At 43.3% G+C, this 22,392-nt stretch overlaps 1 protein-coding gene across 1 annotated transcript in view; it reads left to right on the plus strand.

Moving 5' to 3' along the window:
- The window catches only part of adarb2 (adenosine deaminase RNA specific B2 (inactive)), a 190,093-nt gene that overhangs the window by 143,909 nt on the left and 23,792 nt on the right, over positions 1-22,392 (plus strand). Inside the window, exons 4-5 of the mRNA XM_069151341.1 lie at positions 11,125-11,239; positions 21,542-21,710. Coding sequence (XP_069007442.1) covers positions 11,125-11,239; positions 21,542-21,710 — 284 coding nt within the window. The remainder of the gene's footprint in view (positions 1-11,124; positions 11,240-21,541; positions 21,711-22,392) is intronic.

The following is a 22,392-nucleotide window of genomic DNA, read 5'->3' on the forward strand; positions in this document are numbered from 1 at the left end:
CATGGGCAAATTAATGGGAGTTGTGTGAACAGCCCTCAGGGGCCTTTGGAGTGGCCTCCTCCTCCTCCTCCTCCTCCTGCTCGTCCTCCTCCTCCTCCTCCTCCTCCTCCTCCTCCTCCTCCACCACCCTCCCTTCGTCAACTGTGTACTGTAGATGATAGACTCTTGTTAAATCCTCACAGCTGACCCTCTCATTTCCTCCTCTGTCTCCACGCGGCCTCTAAGTGCCTCCCTGCTCGTCTCCTCCGTCTCTTCTCTCTCCACCCTTCCCTCCATCCCTCTCGGGGGTAGGTCATGTTATCTTTTCGCAGGAGTCCCTCTGCTGGCCTTTGGTGCATAATGTATAAAGCCGGCAGTGTGTGTTTTACACTGCGCCTGACATTATTAAGTCGTTTCAGGCATATCGCTGCTTTTATCTCCACCGTGGAGGTTAATCAGAGGGGATTTATACCGAAACGACTCAGGCACACTCCATCCGTTGTCACACTGAACCTTTTCTTTTTTTTCTCTCTCCTCTCGCTCTCTGTCATCTCCTCTGCCCTGTGCATATTTTAAAGACAGATCCAGGAAGAGGATGTTAGTTCAGTCAGTCAACTGTCTGGTGAAACAGGAGTGTCGTAAAATCATCTTTTAAATGGCAGGAAACCACAAATACTGCTACTGTGGTGTTGTGTGGCATTTAGGAAGAAAATGCAACATAATTGCATTTCCAATTTCTCCCTGAGGGTGATTACAGTAATTACTGCTTAGTGTAATCCAATCTGAAAAAAATTTAATTATATTGAATGTAATGTGAAATACTGCAAAGAACTGTATTGGATTGTGTCTTTTTCTAACAAGACAGACTTCCTGTTTCCAGAAAGTGAGAGAAAAAAACCTTTCAGATAGATTTTCTAAGGATTTTGTCCGACTGATTTGATTTGAAGATTTCATAAACGTACTCGCCAGGCTGGTTGCAGTTTGAATGTTGTTGTGTTTGCATTGTGCGTCTCTGCTCACCTCATAGTTATCTAAGACAAGATCCTGCAAAAGACAGAAAAGAAAAAAATTGACATGACCATGAGTGAACTGTAAAATTACTAAACTGCAACTAAATAATTTTTTTATTCATCCTTATACTTTTTGACTTCCATATCATCTCCACCTCTGAACTGCTGGACCTGCACCCCTACCCTGTGCTCCATAATATGTTTATCTATGCTGCTTCTATTTGAGTATTTGGGGGCCCTTTGCCTTCGGAGAGCAGACAGTGGAGAGGCGACAGAGGGGGAAGAACATGTAACAAAGGATCACAGTTGGAGTCAAACCAATGAGTTTCATCCTCACTGTAGAATCCATCTAAACCCCTGCAGTCAGACACCAGATGCCCAAATATTTTTGTTATTGAAATATTCAGTAACCCAAATTTACATGGAACTAGTTTGTTGTATATGAGGTAATTACGCCAAACATATCTATGTCTTAACATTTTTACAGCAAGTAGTTGATTAATCAGGAAGTCACAGGGATACCTGTAGTTGTAACTATATCTTGACTAGCGCTCCTCATTTCATTCCTGGTCTTACCTGTGAGTACGTCTGCCGTCTGACAGTCTACATTAACACTTGCCCCCCTGGCTAATGTCTGATTTTAAAACCTGCAGCCGATTCAGTGACGGCTCTGCAGAATAAACACTGCAAAAAGATGCTACTGTTGCTTTGAGGCAGAGAATTTGGATGAGCCGTGCTGAAAACCATTCAGAAGGGGGCTCGTAAAGGTTATTCGGGGACCTGGCAAGCACGGTTTCCAGATTACAACCACACCAAACATGGCGCCACAGATGGGCCAGGCCCTGATAGCATCTATGTTGTCGTAACTGGCTGGGCTTGTTTGATCAGATGAAGAGAATTTAGATTGATAATGAGTTTCAGAGTTAGTCGCGCTTAACATCTGCGGTCGGTGGCTATGAGTCAGTAGCTTCAGTTCGTTTTGGCTTGAACAGTGGGGTTTTTATTTCCCAAATTAATGTTTGGATTTAGGCTTAAGAGCATTAGTGGCTCAGAGCAGATGCAACCAATCAGGGGGCATGTGAAGCTGGCTGTGACCAAAGTTTAGGTCACACAGTTTGAATTTAGTTTTATGTTATCCATAAATTACACGTTTTCATTCTCTGCATAGGTAAAACCTGTCCGATATACTCTCATTTAATGATGCGGCAGTCATATTTGTCATGAATTGTATGTTTTTTATCAATGACAAGCTGACAAAAGGCTCCGTCTCTTCCAACATGATTTGAGAGAAGAAACTCTGACTGTTGAAATCATATTGTTGCATGTTGACACTTGACCTGATTGTCATTTGCTGTGCCTGTGTTTGCTGCATTGTATCCTTAAACTCTTAAGTTTAAAAGCAGAAAGGTGACATGCTAACAGTTCTTACATGCCGATGTGTAGCTGTGAGTTGTGTTTTTGTAAGCTAACGATTTGCGCTAAACACATGTAGCTGGCTGATGGAGGTGTCGTGAGTTTTCACCTGAAGGTGGTGCCAAAGGAATAAATTGGGATTATCAAGAGTTCTACAAATGAATCCTGAGAGGGACAATTTGAGGGAAATCCACCCAATAGTTGTCGAGACATTTCACCAATAAACAAAAATATCAACCTAATGGTGGCGCAAGATAAAATGTGATGTGACTCATTCTCTGGGGAACATGAATGTCTGTACCATATTGTCCAAATCAATTCAACAACTAGATGTTGTGATACGTTAGTGGATAAGTGAAAATGACCTGCTGGGGAAGCTAGATCTCATTAGGATTCATCCCTTGGCCACCTTGAATGTGTGTCCAAATTTCATGGCAATCCATCCAGTAATTGTGGAGACATTTCTCTAATAACCAAAATTGTTAACTTTATGGTGGTGTGAGTGGGATACATTCTCAGAGGAGAAGCAGAAACCTACCGTAACACCACACACTGGTTTGTGAACTGTTGTTTTAAAGTCTGGCATTTCAGCCAACACCATTTCAGTTTTTTGGAGCCAGACGTGACCATATATGGACGAACTGGAGAGAAGCGAGGGTTAGATCGGATAGAGAACCCATGAACACTATGCCCCGCCCACCTACTCCGGAAAATTGACTGAGCCTTAGGCATGTCGGTGACTTTAATGAATGACACCATTATGACTTGTGGAAAAAATGTATTGACTTTGTATATCATGAGAGAATTTGAATGGGAGTCTATGGAGCCAGAGGCATTTTGGAGCCGCCCCCTAGCGCCCCTCAGTGGAATTGCACTTCATGGTACTTATGCATTGACTTCACTTGTCAGACCTGTAAGCTATGTCCACTTTTTCATACAGTCTATGTCTGAGGACAATGAACTGTGTTCCAATCCGCCATGTTGAAAAGCAACGATCACTAAAGTCATTAGGATTTATCCTCAGTGGATTACGAATGTCTGTTCAAAATTTCACAACGATTCTTCCAATAAGTGTTTAGATCTTTCAGCGTGCACCTACTGGACAATTGTGACCCAATGATGGTTCATCTGTCTGCACTAATCTAGTCCTAACTGTCCAATTAAAATATTTCAGTCGGGACCAAAGTAGTGGACCGTCCAACTGGACATTATCAGTCATGCTGCTGGCGTGAAATCCCGTTTTATATTCTAAGTTGTGTCTTGCCTTTGTCATGTATTTGGGAGTACAGTTGGGACGGATCCTTCCAGGAGAACTGGGACGTCAGGATTGATTGCGGCCCCAAGTGAAGAACATGAAAGAAAATAATGAAGCATTTCTATGTTTAGCATCATCACTAGGAAGTAGTGTCCTTGATTTTTGGATGTGGTGGCTCATCCTTGACTCTGATCCTTACCACAAGCACCAGTCTTATCGTCTTGGTTTCCACCTTTTCAAGCCTAATGAGGACTCTCTGCTTGAGCTCTGCTTTGCTGTTGGAAACCTGTGGTGCAGCATCGCGTCCCCCCCCCCACCCTCTCTCACCCACTCTGGGGAAAGAGGGTGGGGTAGCAAAGACAGATCAATTGCACGATCGCTGTCCCTCTCTCTCTCTCTTCTGCTCCTTCATCTGCCTTTGTTCTCGCTCGCCAACATCAAGCATGTGGTTTGAAAGGGAAAAAAAACCTCTTGTTATGATGACGACGACCGCATGGTGCTGCCTGGCTGCCTGATCTGACTGTCAAGGCCCCGCTGTTCAGGCAAAAAGTTTGATTCACACACACAAACACGTGCGGGTGAAATCTGTTCCACGGGCTTCGGGGCCATCTGGTCGTTGCACAAGAAAAGGTTGGATCTGGTTAGAGGCGAGGTGCGGGACTGTTTCACGGCACTCCAAAATTTGTACACAGTTCAACTTCTCGGGGTTTGCGCTTTGTTGCTGTCACACGACACAACACATCTTTCAACTGTCAACAAAAGGAGAGACAGCAGAGCAACTGCTGAAAGGAAATCCGAGTCCTGGCATACCTGTTTTGTTTCTTTTGTTGTTGTTTTTCCCTCTTATGATACAGATCTGGAGGACAGTGAGAGAAAGAGCGTCAGATTTAAGACTGAGAAGTGATGCTGTGTCATATGGAGAACAAACAAGAGGGAAATCTGTCTCGCCGCGAGAAGTCTTGCTTTTCGAGAATCTAAAAAGCCCCCAGAGGCAGCGTTTCCACCAAATGAATAGATATCCATTTTCAAAAGCCTCATGCTTGGCAGCAGGGGAGGGGGACGTGGTGAAGGAAGGCTGAGCTGGTGGTGGAGGCGGCTGGGGGGTGGAGGGGGATATCTAGGCAGAGGGCAGACACTATTAAAACTCGGGAGAATGAATTGTTAAATACCTCTATAAAGAAATATAAGACATGGCCTCGTTTTTATGCTGCCTGGGCCGCTCTGCAGGCGGGTGATAAGGTGGTGAGGGCGGTGGGTTGAAGTGTGTGTGTGTGTGTGTGTGTGTGTGTGTGTGTGTGTGTGTGTGTGTGTGTGTGTGTGTGTGTGTGTGTGTGTTTTTCCCTGAGGGTGGGGTAAAAATCAAGCAGTGATGTTCATAAAGGAGTGACACACTCACACACACACACACACACACACACACACACTCACTCTCTTTAACATGGCTGCCTCAGTTTTACACTCAGCGTTTCACCAGATTAACTGAGGTGTGCGGCAGCATATGGAGAACGTTACGGAAGGCCTTAAAACGCAATCAGTGAGGAATCGGGAGTCTTCTGTCATTATTTCTCTTTGGGAGCCGCAGCACTAAACAATAAATTATACCGTTGAGCACTTTTCTTTTTTTTCTCTTTTTTTTTTTTTCCCCTCTGACTCGCAACACACAGGCACACAGGCCATCACCTCCACCAGCAGGCACACACTTCTAGGTCAAGCAGCAGCGGAGAAAATTTCCCCCGTTGACATTTTGTGTTTCAGGCACAATATTGACTTGAGAGGAGAAGCAGCGGGAGGATTGTTGGTGACATTCCACGTTACCTTGGAGAAAGATGCTGAACTGTTTACGTGCACAAACAGTGGGGCAGGGAGGTGTGTCTTTTAGCTCGTTGTTTTGGCTGTCGCTTTTGGTTGCAGCTTTAAAGTTGTTGTTTTTAGCTGAAGAAGGCAGCTTTTTGTTTTTAGCAAAAGTGAATACCGGACTTACATTCAAATGTTCTAATGAATGCTAATGTTGTTTTGTATTATCAGCACATAGCATATGCCAAAAACAAAAATGTTAAATATCTGGATGAAATTCAAATGATATTTAACACATTTTGGTTTCCACTTAACCACGTACAATATGTGCGTTTCTTTTGTTAAGATCCCGAATCTGACTGCAATCTGTTTTCGTGGGCTACATGCCAAGACCGGAGGGTGTTTGTGTTTTTCGAGAGATATTTGCTAACCTTCAGCGACTTGTGCACTGTAGTAGTTTTGTTGCGACTGTTAACCAAGCAACAATCTCCAGGATGGAAAAATGAATCCAACAAAACTGCAGTTCCTAAAATGCCCACTGGAGGCTGGCTCCAAAAGCAATTCAATCCCCACAGACCTCCATGTTAATATGGCCAAGTCTACAGCAGAAATAAACATGTTTACAGTCTGGTACAAAGGATGGTTTTGATCTGAATTTCCCCGTTCATGACAATGCACATGGGGGATTTTTTTTTTTTATCCAACTCACCCGTTTACATCACATTAAAGCCATGCATAATTAAGGGAGGGGCTGCTTTGAGTGACAGGTGGATACTGATACAGTTGGCGAGCTCCCTTCAAATCTACGCCTTCGACGGTCAGCTAGTTTTGGAAATCAGGCTTCATTCGGCTCGGCTCGACTCCACCCAAGCGTATCCTCTTTGCCCATTTTTGGATTAGCCAGAGAGTTGGGCGAAGTCACGCCGTGCCAAGATGGCGACAGTTCGAGTCGCCCACACTGAGCTTCCAAACCATGAAGTGGTTGGTGACACCATGGAGGCCATGTCAGTTTTTTATACAGCCGATGCTGTTAACAGGTAGCAATGACAGCTAACTAGCAAACAACTATCAACAAACCAACACAAACATGTGGATGAATAGTATTTAAACAAACATATTAATGCTCACCTGCACAGATCATCCAGTGGTTGAACTGATCAGGAGTCAGCTCATTTCTAAACTGTATGAAGTTGCTGAAGCTGATGACAAATGTTATTGTGTAGTTGCAGCTGCTTTTATCCCAGGAGACAGACCGAGTGTTTCTATAGACTGGTAATGGACGTAGTTACACATGGGATGAGTAGAGATGATGTATGCATCACTTCTTTTCAACATCTGGCTCAAATACATCTCAAATCAGACATCAGTCTTTCTCAAGTGCTTCTCTTTGGAGATCGGCACGCTCGTTGATCAAGTGTGAATGGGGTCAAAGGTCAGTGGATCGGTTTTAATGTTGCTCTGTTGCTGCAGTGCCTCCTCTTGATTTGGGCTCATTGCGATATTGCTGCAATAAATCTCCTCCGCTGCAGCTGTAGCACTTACTAAACAACTCCGGCTGCTTGTTTCCTCCACCCTGAGGTCGCCCCGTGGAACCGCTAAGTAAATTGGTCAGAACTAATGCAGGGAAGACACCAGGTGGGGCGACTAACACAACAGCCACCGCAGCAGTTTTCTGAGATGTATTCTGATTGGAGCTTACGTCAGTTACCTGAAATAGATTTTTTTTTTTTTAAATTTTAAATCCCCAATGCAGTTGTACAGGAGCAACGCTAAACTTGATGCTCATCTGAGAGGAAGCCGGCCGGCCGGCCGGCCCTCCTCCCGCTGTGTAGCAGGTCGCGCTGTCAGACCGAGGAGCGAGATCCTTGGCCCTGTTTTTCTGCCACATTAGGCTCACACTGGAGGTGGCACTCCACTCCCCCACTGAGGAGAGATAGTGTGAGCGTATGTTAGGAAACAGATAGGAGAAATGTATGTATCTGGATATTAGTGATGTAAGCAGAGAATTCAGAAGGAAACCACAGCTGTAAATCACGGCCCGTTTCTCTTTTTAGTCAGGTGATTATGTTGTTTCTGCCCAACGACTCTCAGGGTGAGGAAATTATAGGCTCTGACTTACGGCTGGCGTCTTGTTCCTGGCACATCACTGCCCTCTATCACAAACCAGCACGAGAGATAGAGAGGAACCTGACAATGGAGGAGGAGGAGGAGGAATGAAAAGACAAGGACTTAAAAAGATGGGAACAAGACCAAGAGGAAACATGAGAGGTGAAGGGGACTAGAGGAGAGAGAGAGAAACCAGAGGAGGAGGAGGAGGAGGAGGAGGAGGAGGAGGAAGGGAGGGACAGAAAGCTGGGCCGTTTGCCAGGTTCTATTCCACCTTTGCTCTCCAGGCCTTTCTGAGCTGCCACCTTCCCTCACCTCTGTAATGTCATCAATGAAAAGGCCTTTAGGAGGGATGGAGGACTTGACTCCGGGTTCAGACACCAGCTGACGCTGCCAAGCCAAGCAGGATTCTGTTCCAATTAATTGGATGTCACTTTCAGGTACAAGGAACACCGCAGGTTGTTTTTTTTGTTTTTTTTGTTCCTCGCGCTACAGAATGTGAACATTGTGCAGGACTGGGACTCAGAGAGTCCAGTGAAGAACAACAAAACCAGGGCGCGTCTCTCAGGTGTTTACTGTCTTCATTATTATTTCAGATAATCTGTTGAACTGAGCCACAAGTTTGGTGACGGTCGCCTACAGTTTTGTTTTCAGTATTGACCTTTAATGACATAATTTACTGATTATTACAATTTTGGCCAGTTATTTGAATAATGTTATAAATACAAATATTTTAGACTTGACGACACGCCCTCAGTGGAGGGCTGCTGTTAGTTTTGGCACCCGGTATTATTATTAATTTTACTCTTAGTTGCTAAACAGCAAAAACTAAAACAATTCACAGGAGTTTTCATCAGTGACATTTCACTCTCGTGTTTTGCGTTTCAAATTTTTGTGTCCACAGCTTGCTCCATCTTTGTTTATGGTTACCATGGTTACATGTCTTCTCTTGTATTGCAAGGTTAAAGGAAGAGGTTCGTCGTACACGTCTCGGTGCAGTGATGCAATGGTACACAGTAAATCCAGTTCACGTTATCGTTTTCCAACTCTTTCTATAGAACCCTTCTCACTGTCAGTCCTGCTCACCTGGCATGAGCATGAGCATTACCACATTGAAGAGCAGACATTTATCCACAGGAACCAAGGTCCATGTTTTTATCACATTGTTTACCTTTGATCTGGTTAGTTTTGATCTCACGTCACAATAATGCGAACGCACTAAAGAACTTATTATTCCAGCATGCAGCGTTCACTTTTCGACGCTCCTTTCTCCCCTGTTCTCCAGAAAAAGCTTCAGGCTGACACCAGTGTCAGAGCAGCAATATGTGTGTATGCATACATACACATGAACCCACACACCACCCACCACACCGCAAGCTGTGAGCACCTTCACCGCCAGTTCCAACTGTGAGAATATTTCACAGCCCTGACGAGGGCTATAATGTGCAATATGTTCACTAATTCGGTCGCTCTAGCCGTTTTTCTTTTTTTTCTTTTTTTCCGCCCTTTATCTCTCCCTCCTCCTCTCTTACTCCATACGTCTGTCACTGTGGCATCTGTTGATGTCCTTTTAGCTACCGTGGATTCAATCTGTCCAAGAGGCCTTCTCTGTTGCCATCTCCCGGAGATCCATTTAGGCTTTACAGTTCCCGTGGAGGCCGCTTTGGAGAGCAAGTCCTTAATTACCAGCAGAGTAAAGAGCATGAGTATGTGTGTGTGATGTACACGCCTCGGCAACATCTGTTGAACGGTGTGGATTCAGTGGTTTGACTGGAGAGGTGCACGGTGAACACGGCATGAATGAATGGGAGGACAGTGTTTGCTCAAACTCGTGTTGAATGTGGTCGGATTGAGAGCTTATTTGCGGCATAAAGCAGAAAACAGGAAAAAGTTCTTCCACTGCAAAGGGTGCTTAAGCTTTCAGAGAGTCTGCGAATGGCAGATGGTGGAGGAAATGAAAAACATGTCAAAACTGTGCTCAACGTGTTCATCCACTTCAGTGAAGCTGGAGAGAAAACAATCAGAGAGATTGTGCTGGGAAGAGTGTCAACATCCTCTTTGATTTTTGGAAACAATGGCATTTATAATACGAGATACCTACGACACTAATAAGTCACAATTCATCAGACAGTGGTTATAATGATGTTAAAGTCAACAATTCTACAAGTTGCACCCCAGGTTTGACAGTTTTCTAAGGTTATTATAAAAATGTATAAATTCAAGGTTAAACAGGAAACACTCTCGCTGGTGTCGTCTGATCATAATCATTCTGTCTGCTCTTACAGTCCGTCATCTATTGCACATTCATACATCCTGGACGAGGGATCCGTCCTCTGTTGCTCTTCCTGATGCTTCTTTCTTTTTACTTTGTTTTTGAACTCCACACCAGGCGGAAAAGCAGATGTTTGTTGTCCTCTCAGGTTGACGGTTTCACAGCTGTCTCACGTCTGACCTCAGCCAGTCCAAGGTAGACAGTGCTACGGCCGGGAACTGAACTTTAATGGTTTTATGGCACCAACCGAATTGCTTTGGTGATATCTAATACAAAGAAAAAATGTTAATCCGGTACCAAATTTCGATGCCCGGTTTTCATCCACAATAACACGTTTTCATTTTAAAAAGACTTTTCCTGTGTTAACGCAGGGCTTCATCTCATCAGCGTCAGTGAGCATTTACTCTACGTAGCCTCTAATCTTTATAAACCATTTTTTTGGCCCCACATCTGTCTGAGTTGAGTGTGTCAGTAACTCCAGACCAGCTGGCATGTGAGGTGTTTAGGGAACTTCGGTAAATTGTACCTTCTAATGCTAACTTGCATGGTGCATGCTGCAACTGTAGCTCCAGAAGACAACTTGCATTACACTCTCCCCCTCTAAACTGCATGGAAACTAAAGACTTTTACCTTAATGTATAATAATATTTTCTTTTTCTTAAAACAGATTTCATAGAATTGATAACAAATAAAGTATCGTTCAGGAATCTGTGTGGAAGTCAGGTTATCAGCACTGGTATTGAAAATTGAAAATAGAAAATGCCATGTGTTGTATACATTTTAAAGGCCTTTGAGGCATATTAGTGAGTTTGAACTGTACAAATAAAACCTGACCTGAACAATGTTTAACTTTTTGTTAGGGAGGTAAAAGGAAATAAAATAGTACCAAATTTAAAGCAATGACAAGAGCAGGTTCTGATATGTGGCTGTGACAGGCATGAAGTCATTACAGCATGCTGTTCAGTTATCTATAGCTCAATTATTCTAAAATAATCCTGGCTGTCATTGATGCAGTGATCTTGTAAATATGTAGATCTACATCCAGTCATAATATTTCATTTTCTTTCTACTAATAATCATGATACTGACAGTGTCGGTAACATCACTGCAGTGATGTTTAGAGAATGATTTCTGTATCTACTCAAAGCTGAACAGGTAAGTTTCCTCTCAGGCCTCACTGTATTATACCTGAACAGATTAGCGCAGTGGAGTATCCCACAGCAGAATTAGACCTGGGCAGTCAGCCTCCACAGATTGTGTCTGGTAGAAATTAAGGGAGCGATTGTGTTTTTCAGGACTTTGCTGATTCAATATTCCACTTGGTGAGGGAGAAGTACCGGTCGCTGGTGGGCGGCTGCAGTCCTGCGCACGCTCGGCACAAATCCCTGGCAGGCATCGTAATGACCCGAGGTATGGCAAATTTCATTGACTTTTATATATCGCTTTGAATTATTGAGGTGGTGCAATATAAGGAGAGCGAGAGGGGGGGGGGGGGGGCGGGGGGTAAAAAGAGAGAGAGGACAAGAAAGGTGGGGAGGGAGCTCCAGTCAGAAAGAGAAAGAATAAACTGAGGGAGGGGAGAGGGGGAGAGTTGTACCTCGTGCAGGAGGAGAATATACCTCCCTGATGAATTATTGACTATTCAGAGTCTCTGAGGAGAATGAAACACGGTGCCGAGTGTCAGTCATCCCCGCTGCATGCTGGACTCGCACTGCTCAGGCAGCTTTGACAGCAGTTCCACATGCCACAGTGGGAATATTAACTAGATCAGTTTAATCTGAAACCTGACCGAGTGACACGCTGAAGGGCCAGTGAGGAGGAGGAGGAGGAGGAGGAAGAGGAGGAGGAAGTTTCACTCTGCTGTTCTGTAGCCTCAAACAATGAGGTTCATTATGACACATTTATTACTTACTCCACATGTTTGTTTCATGTTACACACACACATACTGCACATGTGTGTGCAGTCACTGACTCATACACACACTCCACATCTCTCATAACAAAACATGTATCGAGGCACTTGTTCCCACCATGGTACACACACTGTTACACCCCAGAAGGATCTCCCATGAAATCGGGTTTTTAAATCTGCTTTTTACTTAAAAAAAAAAAAAAAAAACTTCCAGAACTAAACTTTTAACATAAAAAAAAAAAGTGACTGAGGTTTTATCAACATTAATGCCGCCATTCTGCAAAACCAACATTTTCCTTTATGTTTTGGACTCTCATCCACACACAAATGCTGGGGAGTGCTGAGTTTGTATTTACAGTGTGGTGCAGTCAATTAAATGAGGCCAGAGAGCTGTGAACGGGATATTTCCTCACGTAGAGAAAAAAAAGTGGCAAACTGTCGTCCCAGTGCTCTCCAGCAGAACCTCTGGTTTTTAGCCAGCATGTTGTTACCTGATGATGTTATGAACAGAAGACAACACGAGGGTGGATCAATAAGTTCTGAGACTGCTCCTGTTGCTCAAAAACTGTGCGCAGCATCGTTACGTGCACAGAGCAGAGAGGAAATGTACCCTTTGTGATTAAGGCCCGTGGCGTGATCAGAATCAGCACCTGAGTCACACATGGCTCTGTGAGCAGTGGTCCGGGTGTGTCTGCGAGTTTTTACGTTCCTGAAACTTGAGCAGAAAGCTCGCATCAAAGTTTGTGACTAATTATTGGAGAACAGAAAGAAGCAGCCGAGAGTCAAATCCAGTGAGTAGGAGTGGTGGGAAGCAATGATTGTGTTGTTGTGGGTGAGAAACTTGTGCGTTTTCAGTGCACTGTGAGTGGACGCGTTGTCACGTCGGACACTTTTCTTCAGACGTCTCCGAACGTCACCGTAGAACTCGGTGTTCACACTCCGACTCTGGGGGAACGTGCCTTTATTAGTTAATCAGTTGTGAACAGGCTAAAAGAAGCGAGGGATAGTGTGCAACACGAAATGCTCACCCAACCTTTGACACGTTGTATGTGCCAGTCAACCCCAAGAAATAAAACCAAAACTAGAATAAACAACTTCAGCAGCAATAAAAACGACCAACAAATGCTCACAGGTCTGCACATGTGGAGTGCTCACACACACACACACACACACACACACACACACACACACACACACACACACACACACACACACAGAGGAGTGTTATCTCCCTGTGTGGCTGCAGGCTGTGGGGGGTGCAGGGGTCAGTGAGAAGGGATTGGTATCTCTGCTGTCTTTGGAGTGCTGCAGCTCATCAGTTTAGACTTCAGTGAGACTGGCGCTCATCCTGACCTAATCCAATCCCTCTCCTCTCCTCTGCCTCCCAGTAATTGCTTCTGTTTGTTTATTAATAGCACACGTTATCTTCAAAGATCCAGACGTAGGGCTGCCAAGTGTTCACAGTGAGGCGGCGGCCACAGCAGCAGCAGCAGCAGCAGCAGCAGTGGTGTGGTGGCGGCCAGCGTCCATGCAGTCAGACACCAAACTTGACAGGAACACTGGGGAGTCCTGATCTGAAACGCACACACACACACACACACACACACACACACACACACACACACACACACACACACACACACCCCTCCCTGCCTCTCTTTCTGTCTCTCTCTCTGTGTGTCTCATGCCTGGAGAATATTAAACAGGGTCCGTCTTTGAACCGCAGACAGACAGCGAACCCCCCCCCCCCCCCCCACACACACACACACACACACCCGCCTCCTCCTCCCCCACCCTCGCCGGAGCCCCACCGAGACAGTTGAGCCTCAACCAGAGTGAGATTAGCCTCGCCACCAGGCTGAGAGCTGCGAGACGACCGCCAAAGTAAACCGCCGGCGCATTGTCAAATACTGTGGAAAATCTCATTTGAATCAATCTGAGATAGCATTGGGTGTGTGGAGATGGCAAACAGTGTTCAGATGTGCTCAAAGACATAAAAAAAAAAAATCAAGAACGTCCATATGGAACAATTGTAAAAAAAAAAAAAAAAAGACACACCGCCCTGCCCTCTGTTCTCTTTTTTTTGTTCTTTAAATTTGTTTGTTGGGTGGGATGAGAGAAGATTCGGAGTGAGGAGGAAATACCACGGGGACTCAGAGAAAGAGATGAGAGCAAAGGGTTTCACACAAGTTGATTACAAATGACAGTTAAGCTATGCTTCTTAGTCTGCATATCCACTTTCAAATAGGGATTTTCCTCTACTCTTTATCTGCTTTTCCGGCTGTCGCAAATTGTAACGTTCAATAATCACATCCAGCAATAAAACAGCTTGTAAGAGGCAAAAAAAAAAATCAAAAAAAAAATCGCAGAGATGTGCCCAGAGTGTGTTGCAGCAGAGAGAGAGATTTGAGAGCTTCAGCAGCATTTCACAAAGCCGTCCTTATATGTTGTGAGCCAGTTGCCTGTTAAAGCTAATAAAGATTCAACAGGGTACATTCTCTACTCCTGCCAACTTCTCTTTTTTTTTTTTTCCCCTCTCCTCTCTGCTGGTGCTGAGCATTTACGGAGATTTTGTGCGATTCAGGCGACACGGGTTGGATGACATTCAGTGTAATCATCCAACATCTTGGGATAAAAGAACACATGAAAGATAGGATTTATGGAGCTCAACCTAAATGGCATATAAATGAGTTGACTAAAAGTTGACCTTGAATGCTCATTATGCTTCAGAAGAAAATGTTTTAATGTCTGCTTTATGGTGCTCAGAGATAATAGGTGGCTTATTAGGAAACTTTTTTTCACCCTGTTTTATAGCCATAGAGAATAAAGGGATGCTGATAATAGCTTTCCAGTGTCTGTCAATTGCAGTTGGCGAGTGTAATAATGGATCATTGCAAAGTTCATAGTTGTGCCATTTGTATGATTTTTCTTTTTTCTCTTCGACACTCCCAGTAGTTTCTTATGATGATGAAGTATGATCAGCAGTTTGTCCTTGCTTTTTACTTTAAATACACAATTGCTTTTTAGGCAAGGGGTTGGCTCCAAAAAAAGCTCTGGCTCCATAGACTCCCATTCATCTTCCATTAAGAAATACAAAGTCAATAATATTTTTTCACAAGTCATAATGGTGTCATTTGCTAAAGTCACTCTTCATTAGTTTTCTGGTGGTCCATCTGAAAATAATCCCGTCATTAATTAGAATTTAGGCCTTAAAAAGACGTGTTTGTGGGGGCGTGTCTCTTTAATTGACAGGTCTGTGATGCAGTCAGGTATCCGCTATAGGTGGGCGGAGGTGGCGTCCTCGGGTTTTAAATCAGATCGAATCCGATCCACTGCTCTCTCCTCCACAGCTTGTCCAATCTGGCTCCAAACCACTACAAACTAGCAAGATGGCGATGGCCAAAATCTGAACTCGAGGCTTCATAACAGCCATTCACAAACCAATGGGTGAGGTCACTGTTGGTCATTGGCTAAATTCACTCCTTCTGATCAGTGTTCTGGTATTCTTTGTGAAAATAATTCCATAGTTAACTATATATTAGGCCTCAAACAGTGGTATGTTTGGGGGCGTGTCAGTTCCTGATCCAGCCCTCGCTCCTCCCCGGCTCGTCCAAATATGGTCACTTCTGGCTCCAAAAAAAAACAGGATGGTGGCGGACAAATTGCCAAACTAAGCCTTCAAAACAGCTGCTCACAAACCAATGGTGGATATCACTGTGGGTAGCCACTTGGCATGGACCAACTATACCAGGTCCAGTTCTTTGCTGTACTAATCTGCTGAAGAGTTGGTATCTGTCAAATTTTTTTCAATATAAATATTTACCACATAAATGTAACGGACTAGAAGTATAAAGTAATATATGTACACTATATGAAGACTGTTTTGAAATACCATAGTCAGCTGATGAATTTTTAATGAGGATTAAGGATAGGGATAAAGTATATTGGGTATTTGTACCTAATGCACTTGTAGTAATTTGCCTAAATTTCCAAATTAATATTGTTTAGCAGCATTGGAGGCCATTCATGTTTTATATTACTTGCTAAAACAGACTTATACAACCTAAAATTAAAAGCAAACTCAATGCCCACTGTCAGCAATAATATGGAGAAATTATACATTCAGTCATTATAGCAGTAATTCTGTTCAGGATGGTGAGCTGTTTCTTTGGGTGCCTCGTGTCTACTCTGAATGACTCATAATGACAGCACTGTAACAACATCTTTATTTGACTGCGGTATTAAGCGATTTCAGAAGAGTTGATCCAACGACGCTTTAGTGCAGTATGTGACAAGTTGAAGAGGTGGTCGAATTAGAGACAGAGTTGCATTGTGGGATGTGTAGAATCCAGTGTTTTCGAATGTTGACCCATATTAGACACTCAAAGTATTTTGTCCCTTCTGCTGCCATATATGGAGTTAAGCTGCTGATTTTAATGTTTCTTTTTCCCTCTGGTTCCTCTGGTTGAGACTGTCCGATCGAGCAGCGCAAACAACCGGCTCACAGTCTGCTGCAGCGCTGTGGTGGTGAGGGGCCATTTTGCCAACATGCCAACAGAACCGGTGGAGTGGACCAGTGTTGTGGGGTAGACGTGATGCAACATTAAGCAGAAACATAGAGGAAATACTATTGCTGTTGCAATTTGTGATAAATTTGTTGATTCACATTCTGATGTAAGAAAAACACCAACTGGTTCAGAAAAGATATCGCCAGCTCTTAATTTTCCTTTCAGTGAAAGGACTCCTGTTTATTGTAGACTTGCAGTCCCTATAAATGACCTTTATGTCCCACTTTGTTAAAGGAGACAGAAGACCAAAATGTGTAATACACCCATCAGTCCACTAGGAGATACCATGTCAGTGTAATGTTTCGTTTCGTTGAAGCTTGAGAAGAAGATGACCAAAACAAGAGATCATGTGATGAAGTTCAGAGAGCGTAGATGTGGTGCTGTTGGATCGCAGCAGAATGACGCTCCACTCCCTTTTTTTTTTTTATCTAAGTGAGGAAATAAAATGTTCATAGCTCTCTTCTTCCAGTTGAAATTAATTTAAATGTTTTCAGTGCTTGAAGATCCAATTACATTGTATCAGCAAAGCGTATGTCATGCGAGAGAGCTAATAAAAACAAATAACCTGGTCAAAGTTGTCATATCGACATTTAAGGTGTACGGATTGATTACACCTCATTTTGATCCACTACCATTTGCCATGTAAAGTTACTGCATTATGTCTCAGTACAATTTCAACACTTCTTGTATCTGTTTAAAATCAAAAGCCCTCATCTGTTTCAGTGAACATTTCTTCACAAGAAACACGATGAATATGTTGTGACAATAAGTCTTGAGTAATAATGTGTCATTGAGAAAATAGCTGGATTATGTTGTTGACATTATGAAATTTAAACACTGGAAATATAGGCCACATTATTGACTAGAGTATGGAAACTCACCATATGAACAGTGGTTACACAACCTCAGAAAACCGTAACGTGTGCGTGTGCGTGTGCGCACGCTTGCTCTTGTACTTCAACAAATTGTACTACACCGCTGACAACGAGTGCTAAGGTCCAAGTACAGAGAAGGTTGGAGATGACTGGACAGAGCAAACAGGACTTTCAGCTGAAGGTCATGTTCACGTCTCTGACAAAGCAAAAGTCATTGTGGGTTTATTTTAAGTAAAATCAGTCAGCTACGTACATAACGTAACGTAAATACGATTGATTACAATTTACGTAATGTTAGTTAAGAAACTTAAGTGACATGCTTATGGTTCCTTGAGTAAGTTTACTTATCTTAACATAAACCATGATTTTTGTCCTCAACCTAACCACATGGTTTTTGGTGTCTAAACCACACGTGTATACTTTTCACGCCTGGACGAGGCTAAACGTGACACTGACACGGTATTGGCTTGTGACCTGATACACTCTTTAGTGTGATGTCCGGTTGGTTTTATGACTAAACAGCACAACACGCAGTCAGTGGTGCAGGCCATTGTTTTGTGGCACACTTTTAAGCCTGGCGGCATTAAGAGTACATTTTAAGCGCAGACGCTAACATCAGTAACGGCCAGTGAAATCGGCTCACCTCCTCTCTTTGTTGAAAGCGGTTTGTCTTTGCCACGGCACTCAGGCGATTTTGAGACACATGGAGCATTGTGGACTGTTTCTGCTACAAAAGACATGGGCAACTCAACTTAAAAAAGTATACTTTGTAATACCTTGATTATGATTTTTCTGGATGTCAATCACTTGAATACGAGTGCAATTTGTTCACACTTTGGCCCTGGCGAGTGGGCCATGCCTGCACAAATTCCCTTTAATTCTTGACAGGAAAATTGCACTGCTTCGCTTGATTGCCACATCTCCTCCCTCACTTTTCCTTCTGCTCAGTTGCAGTCAAGTTCAGGAACAGTAATCACAACACCATGCTAAGTAAATGCCTATGTGCACCTGGCAAAAAAAACAGTCTGAGCGCCATATGTCGCCACCCAGTGAGTTTACCTTGTGAGTTGCTATAGCGAGGCGGGGTGTGCTTTGTCTTAGAGGGCTGTGACAGTACTGGGCACCGAGCGGTATAGTGCAGTTGCCATAGTGAGTGGTTCCAGGTCTCAGTCTGTGATGTACATGCTTTTTGACAGTGCTGTTATCCCGGGGTGTGACATCTTTGAATCACCAGTAATCAACAGATGTATTTGTGTGTGAAGAGCGCCTCAGGCCTTTGACTCGGCTCTACCTTGTTCCTTTTGACCGTCTCTTTTTGTGTGTCTGTGATGCAGCTGATTATTTCTGGTTTAAAAACAGCACGCTGCCTGTGGGTCTCTCTCCCTCCCTCTCTTCCTCCCTCCCTGTCTTTCATTCATCTCTCCTCCTCCTCTCCTCTCCTCCCGCAAACTGAAGGCAACCTCAGTGCCAATTTCATGGGAGGGTAGCGAGCAGCGCAGCAGAAATTATCCACTGCAAAATTGATCTAAACAATCGCAAAGTGGAACGGCAAGGAAAAGCAGGAGAATGAAATTGGGAGAGTCTTTTACCTTTCTGAACTTGCTTTATCACCGAGAAGAATTCGGGTCGCATTGCTTACAGGGAATGCCAATAGCCCAACTCATGATATCGAGATTTTAATGGGGCTGTACAGTCATACATATTGTATGTTTCCTGCATTTCTTGCATATTTAAACCATTTTTTTTTCTACCTTAATTTGGCTAATTCTCCATTAGTGATATTTACAACAAATGGTGCGGAAATATGCTTTAATAGTTTGATCCCAGCTTATGATAAGTGCTGACGTTACACTAACTTGACACGTGATTAAATACTGCAAACAGCTGCCTTCACGGGATGATGTGTTGCTGAAGCTGTGTGTACAGCACATACATAATTATGTTAATGACTCATTTACACCCTAACAAAGCTGTTAATCTACTAAAACATGTGAGTAAATAAATATATATGATTCACCAGAGGTGCGTTGAACAGGAACCATTCAGTCATTTAATCTCAAGGCACCCGTTCATGTCCCGGCAATTTATAGAGCGCGTTCAATAACATTAATGTTTTCTGATTCTTTGATATAAGGATGTTTATTAATGATCTAAGTTACAGTTTTGATTTGGTGGATTTAAAAATGGTCACAAATACATAAATATAATAGAAATAATTGCCTGATTGCAATTATTTTAGCTGATCGCAATAGTTTTGCGTAATTTTTAGACTCATTCCCATTCATGTATATAAAAACAGCTGAATGAAATGAACACAAATGGTTCTCCACCATTTGACACCACTGATTGACTGGCGCTCTTTTAATAGCAACACGTTGCGACCCCTTCTTTTTCTGTGGTTTAATGACACGAGCGGAGACTTATCCCTACTGCTGTAAATTATTCATTTTGATTCTTGCCACCATTTTACATTTACGAGGTTATTTAGCTCATATCTGCTCTGTGCTATTTTTGTCATGAACATAGTCAAGCAGTTGAAGAGCCAATCGGGTTGGTGGAGAACAAAACTGAACCGAAAGAAGCGTGAACTCTGGACTTACATTTTTCTGGTGGCTGAATGAATGATATTATTACTCTCTACTTGTTGGATGTGAAAAAAGTAGCTGTTTTCTAACGTCTTTGCGATATCAATTTAAAAAGTGACAAAATGTCACAGTTGTGTTTGAAACCTGCTTCTGCTGCCCAAAGGAAGTAAAAAAAAAAAAAAAATCATTTCTCAAAGGTTTTAGTAATACCAACAAAATGATTTATCTGCGAGAGGAGAAAATTTGACTCATTTTGTGTGTCAGTCACTGTAAATATGAACATAGCCTTTCACTACCTTTTGGAAACAAGTGCATTTTTTTCTGTCTACGAGCAAAAATAGGATGCGAATCAAACCCAGACACAAGACACGAAGATTTACTCCGACTCTCAAACATGATCCGGACAGTACAGAACATTAATCACAGGTTTTCCTGTCATGCGTTTGAGAATTTGATTTTAAAAGTTCGAATTTTCCAACTATTTATACTTTTTCTAGTTTCTAGAGTAAAAGTTCAACTTTTTCCACCTTCCCTGGACTGTCCTTTCTTCTTCCTGCTTTTTCTTTAACTGCCCCCCCCTCCCCCCCCCCACACACACACACACACACCACACACTCCTCCCTGTTTCCTCTCCTACCTCCTTCCCTTCTCCTCATCAGTGGAGGTGTCAGGACTCTAACGCCGCAGTGCCATCTGGGCCGAGGCTGATAAAAGCTCATGTGCCGGTCCGGCGATGCCTGCAGGTCTGCCAGAAGCCAGCGAAGCCTGACTTTCAGAGGCGATGGGAGAGATTTGTGGCAGCCAAGGAAGGAATGGCAAGCCGTTAACGTGCTGATGCCCTCACCACCTCAGTCTATCTGTCAGTCAGTCACATGGCCCTGCACTGGCCTGAATCCTCACAGAGGAAAGTGTATTTTTGTCAAAGGATGGCTTTTTGATCTTTGATCTCCCTCGTAGCTTTTGTTTCTCGTGTCACATGAGGAATGCTGCTTGGGTGACCGCTTTAGAAGCTCCTGTCGTCTTATCCCAAACAGAGGCAGCTGAAACCTGAATGTCATGGAGGATGGAGAACAAAATCTTGGTGTCTACTTTGACGTGTGTTTGGATTATAACAAACGTTGGTAGTGTGGTGAAGGGCAGCTCTTATCAGCTTTGAATTGTAGCCAAAGGAAAGCAGTTTTTTTTTCCACCCTGGAAACAGTTATCCATGCCTTCATCAGCTCTAGACGGGCCCTCTGTAATGTCCTGTACCGAGCGGCCAACCCCTTTCCATCCTTTCAGAATACATCTGCTACAGTGTGTCCTCTACCATTGTCTTGGGAGGGTGCGCTGCCCCGCAGGAGATGGAAACAGGTCAACGTTACTCAAGATGACTACAGTCGTTATGTGACTATAAAAAAAAAAAAAAAAACGCAATAAAGGCCCAAAATTAAGCTGTTAATGGACAAACCTCGAATCAAACCTTAAAATCAGCATTTTCAAAATGAACCCAACCTGTTAGACTAGCAGTCCAACCTGGATTCCCCACCCCCCGACAGGGTCATTTGCTTCGGCTGCCAGTGAACTACAGATTTCATTTTAATATATTCCTGATGAATGTTTTATTCCTTTGTGAGTGCCCCAAGATTTTTTTCTTAATGATGACAAAATGCCCCCCAAAGGAAGAAAGGAGAGAAAGGACATGCTTCAGTTATGAACCAAGGAATCAATGTAGCCAATGGAACGTATGACGAGCACAGTAAGGCGAACATTTGTCTGTGTTTGTTCAACAGGTCTGGACCTGAGGCACGCCCAGGTGGTGGCGTTATCAACGGGCACCAAGTGCCTCAACGGGGAGTACCTGAGCGACCAGGGACAAGTGGTCAATGACTGTCACGCCGAAGTCACGGCCCGCAGAGCCTTGTTACGCTTCCTCTACTCTCAACTCGAACTCTTCCTGAGGTAATAGATTTATCTTCTGCCGTATCATTAACAGGCATTTCTCCAGTACTGCGTGTGCACAGTCTGTGGCTTTTGAAACCTCTCTGGTATTTACATCACTAATCCCTTCGAAATGACCCAATACTTCTTGCTGTAACGAGTCGATTGGTTGTCTGGACGTTCCACTGTCGACCAATCAATCGGCTCCGTCTTGTGCTTCTTTGCTGATCTGTGCTGAACTGACTTAGAGAAAACTTCTACTCCCTTTTAGTCAAAAGACAACATGAAAGGTAGATTCTTAAACAAATGTTAACTCTGCAAATAATTTTAAGACTTGGCTACCTTTTACCCGGTGACAAACTAACAGCCTAAAAATCATCTCTGTAAATCCAGTAGGTTAAATCGAATGTTTACATAAAATTATTCAGAATTGTGTTGCTTACAAAACATTTAACACAATGCTACAGACTTGTAAAGCTGTAAAATACTTTTCACATCAGACAACATACACGGGAATACCGATAAATCTGTGATTGGCCAAGATCAGACGATAAAATTATAAATCAGTCGGGTTTTATCACTGAGTCAGTTCAGTTACTTAATTATTCCCTCTGCTTACAGTCGTTTTCTGTATATATATTTCCTATAATAGTTGACTTTTGCCCTCAGTGGCCAAAACTTACATCATCTAACTGGTATGAAA

This window comes from Embiotoca jacksoni, unplaced genomic scaffold (genome assembly GCF_022577435.1).
Source record: "Embiotoca jacksoni isolate LCO1_2020_lvr unplaced genomic scaffold, fEmbJac1.0.p SCAF_17, whole genome shotgun sequence".
NCBI classification, from domain to species: Eukaryota; Metazoa; Chordata; class Actinopteri; family Embiotocidae; genus Embiotoca; species Embiotoca jacksoni.